At 43.6% G+C, this 12,262-nt stretch overlaps 1 protein-coding gene across 2 annotated transcripts in view; it reads left to right on the forward strand.

Annotated features, from left to right (window-relative positions):
* Positions 1-350: 350 nt before the first annotated feature.
* Positions 351-12,262, forward strand: part of LOC115647578 (calpain-8-like) — a 46,988-nt gene continuing 35,076 nt past the window's right edge. For both annotated transcript variants that reach the window (XM_030554288.1, XM_030554289.1), the window contains exons 1-2: positions 351-611; positions 8,269-8,338. In XM_030554288.1, the coding sequence (XP_030410148.1) occupies positions 375-611; positions 8,269-8,338 (307 nt within the window). In that variant the 5' untranslated portion in view covers positions 351-374. The remainder of the gene's footprint in view (positions 612-8,268; positions 8,339-12,262) is intronic.

Below are 12,262 nucleotides of genomic sequence, written 5' to 3' on the forward strand. Positions count from 1 at the left end.
CTCAGAACTGATCTGAATTATGTGGCTAGGAGCCATCTTTAGTATTAAAATACTTTCCCCCTTATTCCCTGCCCTCTGCTAAAATATATAGAGAGAGGGAACTCCCAGGCTATTGTACAAATAGAGAAGATAATGAGAGCCAGAATCTACAGTGAGTCATCAGCCCAGTTCTTTGTCTCCTCCCAGCTTCTCCTTACTCTTGTCTTGAGTACATATTTGCACTTGCGTTGTGCCTCCTCCCTCCAAAGGTGCTGGACTGTGTAATGTGTTCACTCGCTCCACCCCACCTGGCCACTCACTTATATTCCTCCCCTTTTGTTCCGAGGTAGGAGCTGTCCTGTCCTCACACAACACCCCGCTGGAGGCAAACAGTGATGGCAGGAGTTGCAGCTAAGTTGTCCAAAGAGAGAGCTGTATTAGAAGGGCTTGGCTCCAATGGGAAGGCAGTGAAGTATTTAAATCAGGATTATGAGGCTCTCAGGCAGCAGTGCTTGCAGTCTGGCACTCTGTTTAAGGATGAAGAATTCCCAGCCGGTCCTTCTGCCCTGGGCTATAGGGACTTGGGGCCATATTCCCCTAAAACGCAGGGTATTGTCTGGAAGCGACCCACGGTAAGAGAGCTTCATCGTTATATGTTTTACTAGATTCAGATCAAATCAGATTCAACTGGAACTTTCACTCCAAAATCCAGACTGAATCTGAGCTGGAATTTTCTTGAAGTCTAGAAAAGGCATAGATTATCCTTTCCTTTCATTCTTTGCCACCTTTCCTCATCTCCCCTGTTTTAACTAGAACTGAAAGTAATAGAGTATCATAAAAAAGGCTGCTGTCCAATTTCAAGCCCTTTGGGATGTGAGAAGCCCCAGAAATGTAGAGGGAGAGACTGTTCTCATAAGATTTCCAGCAGCACTCTGCAGATACGAGAGGTTTCAGTACAATTGAGAAAAGCATCTGAACTTTTGATGCTTATCCAAAGGGAACCTTCAAACCTCCTGGGAATTACTTGTCACTCGTTAAAGCTTATTACTGGCGTCATGTGTTTCCCAGTATCACTCCAGAATAATTAGGCTTGTACTAAAATAAAAGTTTTAAAAATTCCAACCCCAAAAACACCATAATTTGAAGTGCTGGTTTAAATGTTTTGAATGAAATTTGTTTTTAATTTTAAAAAATGAGCTTTTTCATGAAAAAATTAGTATTGTCGATGAAAATGAAAAATGTATGGGTGTGGGCTTTTTTTGTTTGTTTTTTGTTTATTGGGTTTCCTTTTTTCCTTTGTTTCTCTCCGTTTCCCTCTCCTTTTTTCCTTCAGTGACAAAAGGAAAAATTGGAAAAAAGGAAAAAATAATGTGTGTGTGTGTGAGGGAAGTGAAACTGTAAAATTGAACACAAACCTCCAAGACGAAAAAATTCAAAAAGAAAATTTTCAAAATAAAAATGTTGCAAAAATTTTCAAATGAATGAAAAATTGAAAGCCTGAGCTCTGGGACCTGTCCCCCTCACAGAGCCCAGGCTCCAGCTCAAGCCTGAACATCCACACGGCAATTAAACAGCCCCTTGGCTGAGCCCTGCAAGCCCAAGTCAGCTGGCACCAGTCTCCGCAGGTTTTTAATTGCAGTGTAGACATACCCTGAAAATGAGTCACACTGGGCTCTTTTGTCACTAGGTGCTGCTGCAGCAGAGATCTGCAGTACGTGGGCGGTTGAGAGGGGGTTGCTCAGCACCCCAGCCCCCTTCCTACACCCTACTCACACAGAGAACAGGATACCGTGGGCAGGGAAGGTTGCTCGACAGTGGGCCAAAAGCAGGCATAAGCAAAGCAGGCAGCACCTCAGAGAGCTTTATCTCATGCAAGGTTAGACTCACCAGCTGACCCACCTTCCTCTCCAGCAGCGGGACTAAAGGGAGAGCCAGTTCATGGACTAGTTGTCCTCTCTTGCTGGGGCAGCATAAATCATAAGGCCCACCCTGGCTCCCCCACCATCCAAAGATGTGTATTCTGAAGCAAGCTGTCTGGCAATAGGGCCCAGCTCCCACTGGGAAAGATTCTCAGCTTCTCTCTTAACACCTACACCCCAATAACTCTTCTGTATGCTGCTTATCACCAGGGCCGGCCCACAACATTTTGGCACCTGAAGCAGGGAGCTCAAATGACACCTCCATGCCCTTTTGCTTAAGCAAAACTTTGAAAGGTCTCAGTTCTGCCTTCTTCCTGTTCTGCTCCTCTCATGGTACTGCTCTGCTACTACCCCGGTAAAGGAGAACTAACAACTTAAAATGCCTTCTTCAAAAATGTGAAGTAACACTTAACTTTCAAACACCTGAACAGCAAACATAACTTTTCTTGTCTGCATAGTAAACACTGGCATTTTTATCTGTTTGAATAATCAAAGTGGTGCTTTCCGTGCCTTCTTGGTTGCAAAGATTTGAACTGCTTCCTGAAGGTTCACAGTCTGGACCAGCTCATACTCTACTGAGATGGTTGCAAGGCCAACCAGCCTCTCCTGTGTCATTGTGGAGCATAGATGTGTTTTTATTAACTTCAGCTTGGAGAAGCTGTTTTCTCCACTGGCAACTGTTACAGGAAGTGTTAGAAGTATGCACAGGGCAACAAAAGCATTTGGAAAGAGGGTGGTCATCTTATTTGTGCACATATATTCCAGAGCAGCCTTTGGAGTTGATCCTGCTGAAATGTATCTTGAAAGGGCTTTCAGTTCATCACCTAAATCACTCGCATCAATATCGCGCATGTCATAATGTGTCAACACTGTCTCTAGTGCCCTGCATTGCTGGTGTAGGTCTTCTTCAGGAATAGTGAGGAGTTTTGGAATATCATACAACATCCCAAATATACTGCTGTGTTCCTTGAGCTCCATGAAACTTTCTTCAACTGACTGTATTGCACAATCTAGCACTGGTTAAAGAATTCAACTTTGAATTGTTGTTTACGGTCTCTTATGGGATTATCCCGTGCCTCATAATCAAAATGTCTTCTTCAGAGACTCTTGTATTCTTGAATGGGTGGGAAAATAGCTTTAGTGTGAAGTTCCTCTGCTTACTTCTGTGCACTCTTCAGAACGTTTTGAAATCCCTCATCTGACCGGTAAGACTGTAGGTATGACTTTGCTTTGTCCAGTTGTTCCATTGCTCCACATATGTCAAGGTCAACACCTTGCAGTCTCTTGCTTACAACACTTATTTCAAACAGTATGTCATGCCACAACACTAAGCCATATAGGAATTTGAAGTTCTGGTGATTCCATTTCCCTCTCCCATGAACAGTTCCTGTCATAGCATTATCCTCCATAATGGCAACTATGGCATCATCTATCTTCCCAATTTGGTGTTTGATAGGCTTTATCACCTCCTCTCGACTTTCCCATAGTGTGGAACTCAGTGGTTTGAGCGTCAGAGAGGATGTTTCCAGATGTTGCTTCAAAATTTGCCATCGATGAGTTGATGCAGAGAAAAGTACATAGATGCTTCGAATTACATTAAAAAATTCAGCAGCCTCACTAGAAGCTGATGCTGCATCACTAACCACCAAGTTCAATGAATTAGAACTGCATGGGACAAAAAAAGCTCAAGGGTTTAACTCTCTGATCCGTGTCTGCACTCCTCTGTTCTTTCCTCTCATGTTGGTACCATTATCGTAGCCCTGATGTCTCATGTCAGCTATCGCAATTCCAGTATCTTCCAGCTTTTTAAGGGTATGTCTATGCTACAGAATTAGGTCAAATTTATAGAAGTCGATTTTTTAGGAAGCGATTTTATACAATCGATTGTGTGTGTCCCCACTAAGTGCATTAAGTCGTTGGAGTGCGTCCACAGTACCGAGGCTAGCGTCAACTTTCAGAGTGTTGCGCTGTGGGTAGCTATCCCACAGTTCCTGCAGTCTTCGCCACCCATTGGAATTCTGGGTTGAGCTCTGATGGGGCAAAAACATTGTTGCAGGTGGTTTTGGGTACATGTTATCAGTCAGCCCTCCCTCCGTGAGAGCAACGGCAGACAATCGTTTTACGCCTTTTTCTGCGCAGACACCATACCATGGCAAGTGTGCAGCCCGCTCAGCTCAGCTGCTGTTGTTGTGTCCTGGGTGCTGCTGGCAGCAGACGGTATAATAGGGCTGCAAACCATTGTCATGCTTCCGCTGCCACTCTGCTCTCCTGCTCTGGCAGCTGACAGTACAATAGGGCTGAAAAACCATCATCACACTTCTGCTGCCACTCTGCTCTCTTGCTCATGCTATGCCACAGCAAGCATGGAGCCCGCTCAGATCACTGCGGCAGTTATGAGCACTGTAAACACCTAATGCATTATTCTTCAGTATATGCAGCACCAGAACCTGTAAAAGCAGGTGAGGAGGCAACAGTAGCGCGTTGACAAGAGTGATGAGGACATGGACACAGACTTCTCTCAAAGCACGGGCCCTGGCAATGTGCACATCATGGTGTTAATGGGGCAGGTTCATCGACGGAATGCCGATTCTGAAAACAGGAAACAAGCACAGACTGGTGGAAATGCATAGTGTTGCAGGTCTGGGATGATTCCCAGTGGCTGCGAAACTTTCGCATGTGTAAGGCCACTTTCATGCAACTTTGTGACTTGCTTTCCCCTGCCCCGAAGTGCAAAAATACCAAGATGAGAGCAGCCTTCACAGTTCACAAGTGAATGGTGATAGCCCTCTGGAAGTTTGCAACGCCATACAGCTACTGGTCAGTCGGGCATCAATTTGGAGTGGGCAAATCTACTGTGGGGGCTGCTGTGATCCAAATAGCCAACACAATCACTGAGATGCTGCTATCAAGGGTAGTGACTCTGGGAAATGTGCAGGTCATAGTGGATGGCTTTGCTGCAATGGGATTCCCTAACTGTGGTGGGGCAATATATGGAACCCATATCCCTATCTTGGGACTGGAGCCCAAGGCAGCCAATACATAAACTGAAAGGAGTTCTTTTCAATGGTGCTGCAAGCACTGGTGGATCACAAGGGACGTTTCACCAACATCAACGTGGGATGGCTGGGAAAGGTACATGATGCTTGCATCTTCAGGAACTCTGGTCTGTCTGAACGGTTGCAGCAAGGGTCTTACTTTCCAGACCAGAAAATAACTGTTGATGATGTTGAAATGCCTATAGTTATCCTTGGGGACCCAGCCTACGCCTTAATGCCATGGCTCATGAAGCCATACATAGGCACCCTGGACAGTAGTCTGGAGCTGTTCAACTATAGGCTGAGCAAGTGCAGAATGGTGGTAGAATGTGTCTTTGGACGTTTAAAAGCAAGCTGGCGCAGTTTACTGACTTGGTTAGACCTCGGCGAAACCAATATTCCCATCGTTATTAGTGCTTGCTGTGTGTGTCACAATATCTGTGAGAGTAAGGGAGAGATGTTTATGGCAAGGTGGAAGGTTGAGGCAAATCAGCTGGCTGCTGATTACATGCAGCCCAACACCATGGCAGTTAGAAGAGCACTACAGGGCATGCTGCGCATCAGAGAAGCGATGGCCAATACCATCGAATTGCGTCCACACTACCCCCAAATTCGTCCCGGTGATGTTCATTTTAGCGCTAATCCCCTTGTCAGGGAGGAGTACTGAAATCGGTTTTAAGAGCCCTTTAAGTCGACAAAAATGGCTTGTCGTGTGAATGGGTGCAGGATTAAATCGATCTAACGCTGCTAAATTCGACCTAAACTCATACTGTAGACCAGGGCTAAGAAGCACATTTGTCATACCAGCTCCTGTAGTATCAGCAATGTCAATAAATTCTAGAAAATGCTGTCTGACAGTCACCATTGCAGGGACATTTTCATTAGGTTCTGTTGTTGTTACAAAAAAAACCCATTAAAGTAATTTGTTCGGTATGGCTGATGTCAGGTATACAGTCCAGAATAACAGAGTAATATCTTGCTGATTTCAGATCTGCCATAATCTTCTATTTGACTTTTGTTGCCAGTAATTGTATGATCTCATTTTGAAGTGTTTTTCCAAGGTAGTGGTGTGTGTACATTTCTTCGCTGTGACTCTTCTTAGATATTTCTGGAGTACAGCATCAAACTCAGCCATCAGCTCCACAATTTTAAGGACATTTACATTGTTTGCCACATACAGCTGATCTGAAGTGCCATGCAGTGCTAGGTTTTGGGTAGCAAGCATTCTCACAATGGCAATGAGCCTTTTCAGAACGTTTTGCCAGTAAAGAGACTCTGATGCAATCTTCTCTTGATGCTGATCATCTATGGTGGCCTTTAACCTTAGTCTCATCTCAAGCTCTTTCCACCTATGGAATGCTCTCTGGTGATTTGCTGCCTTTTCATGGCATGCCAGATTTCTAGCCAGATTTTTCCAGTCCTTTGTTCCTGTGGAACCCGATGTGGCTGGAACATTAGACTGGAAAAGTTTGCAACAAAAACAGTATGCAGCATTCTGGGTTTTTGAGTACATAAGCCATGGCCTCTCCACTTTGTCACCATTGGGGATTTCACACCAGTAATATGTTGGATGGTAACTTCTATTTTCATTGTCTTTGGGGAACATGACGTTTTTCACTTGTTGTGGCCCATGCAGTACAAGGAAGTCCCTCAGGCTACTGCTTAAGTGGGTCCACAGTCCTAGATCACCTAGACTTAAGGAACTAAACTCAGCAGCAGCTGTTTCTTGCACCTCCACCACACTCTTCTCTGATCTACACTTTTCTACAGGAATGTGCATGGTTACATCCATTTTAGATGGAGATATGGATGCTGCAGTAGCTGCCAGGTCACCTGCTCTCTGACTAACTGGAAGATCAGACATCTCCTCACCACTCACATCCTCACTGGGGCCGGAAGACTCACTGTGAACATTTGTGTCTATGTATCTCAGGAGAGCTCCTTCCTGCTTAGATAGAAAAGCTGCTTTTGCTTTTTTTCTTTTTCTGAATGCTGCCCCAGAGGGGCATTTTCTTCTTTCACTCATGACTGCTGTTCTGTGCCAGCTATTGTGGCTCTCAACACTCAGTTGAAGGGGACAAATAAGCAGGCTGGTAGCAGGGCCTGAGTGAGAGAAGATATCAGCATCTTAAGGGCCTAACTGGCTCCGACTACTTCAGTTAAATGCCTGTTCTCCTCAGTTGGGTTCAGGGAAGCAGCAGGAAACAGGAAGCTACCTGAGAAGCTAGTGTTAATTAATCCAGGCTCCTGGGGGTGCTAGAGAGATACATAAGAGGCTTCTCCTCCTCTCTCTCCCTGAAGCTTCTGCTGCTTTCTGTTATTCTCTCTCACCTTTTCTCCTGCCTGCCTGTTATGTCTCTTGTGCCCTCCTTCCTCCAGCATAGCACTCCACCATCTCTGTGCATCTAGAGCAGAGAAAATACATATGCACCAGCAGCAGACACCATTTTCTATGCTTTCGGTTCTGGCACCTGAGGCAACCGCCTCAGTTTGCCTCATGGTAAGGCCAGCCCTGCTTATCGACTTCATTTAGAAACTCGTGTGAAGTGCTCAGAGCAAGCAAAGATTTTAGTCCTTGGAGAGAGTGGGGAGACTTTAAACCATGTCCTAGCCTTAAAATAATTGGAAGATTTTATTCAAACTTTCCAAACAATTACACCTTTGAGCAAGTAGTGGGTATGGACAATTTCATCCCTAATTGTAACTTGAGGGCTATTCAGACTTGCAGTGGAGAGAAAAGACTTTCTAATTTAAAATCCTTGGCTGGCCCCAAAATAAGATTCGAAGAAGTGGGAGAATTACAAAAGCTAATAGCAATAGAAATGTTTGCATGTGTATCTTTCAGTTCATTGAAAATAGGAGTGAGAAGTTCAAACACTAGCCCAGATAACAGCAGGATGCTAGTGCCTGAGAACCAGGAAGTGAACCTGGCCAACTTAGTTCAATTGACTGAGCCCAATGAACTACAAAGTAAACAAAAAGGGCCAAACCCAGAAGTTCCTTGTCAGTTTTTACTCACACCTTATTCAGGCAAAACTCTCATTGATGTCAAGGGCAGAAATGACTGAGTAAGGGCATCGATTTAGCTCAAAGGGTGTAAAGTACATTAGAATTTAAAGTTCTGCTGAGTTTTCATAACCTTAGATGTTGCTAATAACACAGGCAAAGAACACTTTTCCAATGTGTGTTTTTTAATCTTGATCTTTTAAATATATTGCAAATGTTTACATCTCTTCTTTTTCTGGATTTTGAATTGAAATAATATGAGTCAGAAACAAACTGCAGCTTTTGTCAGACCACCAAGAATAACATGAATTTAACAACATTATTTTCAGGAGTTATGTACCAATCCTCAGTTTATAGTTGGAGGAGCCACTCGGACAGACATTCGCCAAGGGACTCTGGGTGAGTAGAGTAATTGAGCAGAATTTTGCTTGTTTTAGAGACAGGAAAATACCTTTTGTTATTTGAAAAGCCATGTAACACACTAGCTACGTGTATTCCATTCTACACTACACAGAAGATAAAGGATGAGAACGTACTACTTCTACCAGCTAATGGAATTACTCTTTTAGATCAAATAATTGAAATCTGTGCTGAAGGTCTCAGATTCAAACCTTGCTGATGATCCACAGGAGGGGTTTTTATATCATTTCCCCCTAAACTCACACATATATGCACATAACAGCACACATAATGCTCATTCATTCTTATTTAGATAGCAAGTTTGAAGTTCAGCTATTTCTGAGTTGTCACTTAAAAAAAAGTAAGAATTTTTTATACTAGGGAAAAATATGTACTTGTGGGATTTTTTTAACCCTGTCATAACTTTACAATAAAAATGGGTTTGGGTCTTTTTTAAAAACTGTGTCATATCTCTAAAATAATTGGGGGATTTTATTCAGACTTTCCAAATAATTTCACTTTAGAGTAGATAATGAGCATGGACAATTTCATCCCAGAAGCTCAATATTTCCAGGAGGTCTGAGTGTATGAGAACAAGGGGTTAAAATGGAAATTGTTTTACAACCTTAACAACGGTGGTCAGTGCTATTATCTGCCATATCAACATACGGACAGGACAATCCATCTGGTCATGGCCATGAGTTAGGAACGTTGACCACATCGTTCAGAAATTAATGGAGCATGTCAGCTCAGCAGAGTCATCCTTAACAAGTAATTTGTTCCAATTTCATGTTGAACATTCTATTTCTACAGCATTTGGTGCAGAACAGTGAGCAAATAATGGAGAAAGAAAGGGGAGACCGTACACCAGGCACACACAGTTTAAATATAGCAGGACAAGGTGACACCAAACATTTCTCCTTGAATTGCAGAGCAATATTGATTAATGTTTGGAAGACATTTTATCATCCATCATAGCAAAGCTGACTCTTCCTTACCTGCTTTTTGAATGCTGCTTTACATAAAACTTTAATAGGGGCCTTAACTTTTTTTTAAATTCCTTTTTAAGGCCTTATTCTAACCCAACACATGCCTTCTTTCTTTGCTATCCAATTGGTAAGATCCATCATTGGAAAACCGGAGCAGCATCGGCATTACAGGCTTTCCTGCCAACACACAGAGCCTAAAATTCTGAAAGCCCTGTAATAAGAACTAGATAGATTAGTTATATTGCATCTGAGCTCCCTCCCCTCCAAGGTGCTTACTGCTGTAGTTCTAACCATACCTCAGTCTCATCAATTGTGCAAGTAAAATTCATGCGATTTCTGGAAGTCATTGACAGTAAATGACGCAAGAGCTGCCCCAGTAAATACAGCTCCATTAAAGCAATTCCTAGAAAATCCCTGTGTATGTGTTTGTTTCAATTGCTAAAAATAAGAGGCACGATCATATACTTATGCCAGAATATTTACTCACTTAACACTGGATCAGGGCGTAGGAGATCACTTACTGCATTTTCAGAGGGTTGTTCAGTAAGAATAGTAAAGGCTCCATTTCTTGTCAGCATCACAGTCCATGAAGCTTCTGTAATGGATGTGGATTTTTTTACATGCCCAGAATACAAGCCTCTTTTCCATGGCAGCTTACAAGCTAAGGGACTAGAGCATACTTCCAGCCTTGTCTAGTCTGACATACAAACATAACAAACATCGTTTTAGTTAATGCCATAAAAATAATGCAGGATCCCTCAGGGCCAGTTGTTCCAGCTCCTTCTTTACCTTCTTCATTTCAGCCTCCGCGTGGAAGTCTGACAGCCTTGCGGCATTTTGTAAACAGAGACTTTCACCGTGGACTAATGCCAAAGTAAATCATATAGCAGGAATAATAAACTAGGGACAGGGCCAGCTCTATAGTTTTTGCCGCCCCAAGCAGGGCGCCGAATTGCCACCATGGGCGGCGGGGTCAGTCCGTGTGCCCTTAGGGTGGCAGGCGCATTTCCGGAGGTGGCAATTTGGTGGCAGCTCCTATGTTTAGCTGAAGCTGCCCCGGACAGCTAAACATAGAAGCTGCCTCCGAATTGCCTTCACTGTGGAAATGCGCCTGCTGCCCTAAGGGCACACGAACTGCTCCTGCCCTCCGCGGCGGCAATTCGGCACCCTGCTTGGGGGCAAAACAACAGGGATTGCCGACCCTTGCAGATTGCCGCCCCAAGCACCAGCTTGGAATCCTGGTGCCTGGAGCCGGCCCTGACTAAGGGGTGGGGCATGTTTCTGAGATTTCCTAACAGAGTCCTGTTGGCAGAACCCCAAAGCCCTGGAGATGATCACCCCATAACTTTTGGGGAGGTTCTTGAAATCGGAATCAAAATTGTCTGGCATGAGCCCATCTCTCAGAACAATCCTTTTTGTCTCGTGGGAAGGGTAGAAAATCAGGCTGATAATATAATGATGGCTGGCTTGCATCTCTGAATAGAATCACTTCTATCAACTCCACAGTACTCTGTCCCTTCATAAAAATACATGCATATATACAGTAACTTCTCACTTAAAGTCATCCTGGTTAACGTCTTTTTGTTGTTATGTTGCTGATCAATTAGGGAACATGCTCATATAAAGTTGTGCAATGCTCCACTATTACGTTGTTGGGCTGCCTGCTTTCTCCACAGCTGGCAGCCTCCCAGTGCCCTCCCCCCTCATAGTGCTTCCTGCCTGCCGGCAGACCCCTCAGATCAGCACCTTCCCCCTCCTCCCCCTGTCTCCTTCCTATGAAAATCAGCTGGCTTGCAGAGTTCAGAAGGGAGTGGGGAGGAGTGAGGTGCAGTGTGCGAAGTAAAGAGGGAGGAGGTGGGGGGGGAGAAGAGGGGGGTCAAGGGTGGGGGTCTGGGGGAAGGGGTGGAGTGGATGGGCCAAGGGTGGAGCCCCCTGCGCCTGGCAAAGTCAGTGCATGTGCTTGCAAGAACAGCAAGAGGAGCAGCCGGACAATCCATCCTCTTCCACAATCTGACTCCACCACCTCAAGCTTCAGACTCAGCAGTGATAATTGCAGCATAAAATTGTTTCTTTAAAATTGTTTAAAACTTATTCCTGTATTAAATTGCTTGTTTAAAATGTATATAATGCCTTTTGTCTGGCAAAAAAATATTTCTCTGGAACCTAACCCCTCATTTATATTAATTCTTCTGGGGAAATTTGATTCGCTAAACATCATTTCACTTAAAGTTGCATTTTTCAGGAACATAACTACAACGTTAAGTGAGGTGTTACTGTAAATAAAATCAGCTTGAGTTAGGAGCATAACCAGGGAGCATATCTTTTAATGTGCAGGTGGTAGTTGCTTAACACCGCCGGGCCTTTTTGTTATTTAATCTAATAGCTTGAATATCAAAGTGCTGATTATTAAGTGCTGCATGTAAAACGCTTTTATTGAAACAAACCCTGGTTACATATTTACATGTCAACTCTGTGACCCACTGACTAGTCCTTTAGGGGAATAAACCCCATTTTTTATATTTCTTTGTGACATGTTTTGCCTTTAAAAAGAACACCACAGGTCTGGGCTTATAGGAACAAAAGCAGGAAATTCAGAGTTACAGTCTCACTCCATTAAACTTTATTTCTTTGACAACAGCGTAAGTTAGATGAAAATCAGCATGGCGAGTTTGATGGGAATTTGAAAGACTGGAAATATTTTAAATGCTCTCTTTGAACCATTTCTTTTTGATGGCCTTGTTACAACTTAAAATGCAGAGTCACACACAGTCCATTATTTAAAGGTGACCTGTGAAGTTTCCTTACAGCAATCCAAATAAGTTAACCCCAAAATTATTTGGTGAAGGCCTCAAATAGCAAGTGGCAGAGATTTTTTTTTAAATAAATATTATTTTACATCCGTGGGGATAAGAAATACACTTAAAGTAGCTCTCCA

Source organism: Gopherus evgoodei, chromosome 3 (genome assembly GCF_007399415.2).
Source record: "Gopherus evgoodei ecotype Sinaloan lineage chromosome 3, rGopEvg1_v1.p, whole genome shotgun sequence".
NCBI lineage: Eukaryota > Metazoa > Chordata > Testudines > Testudinidae > Gopherus > Gopherus evgoodei.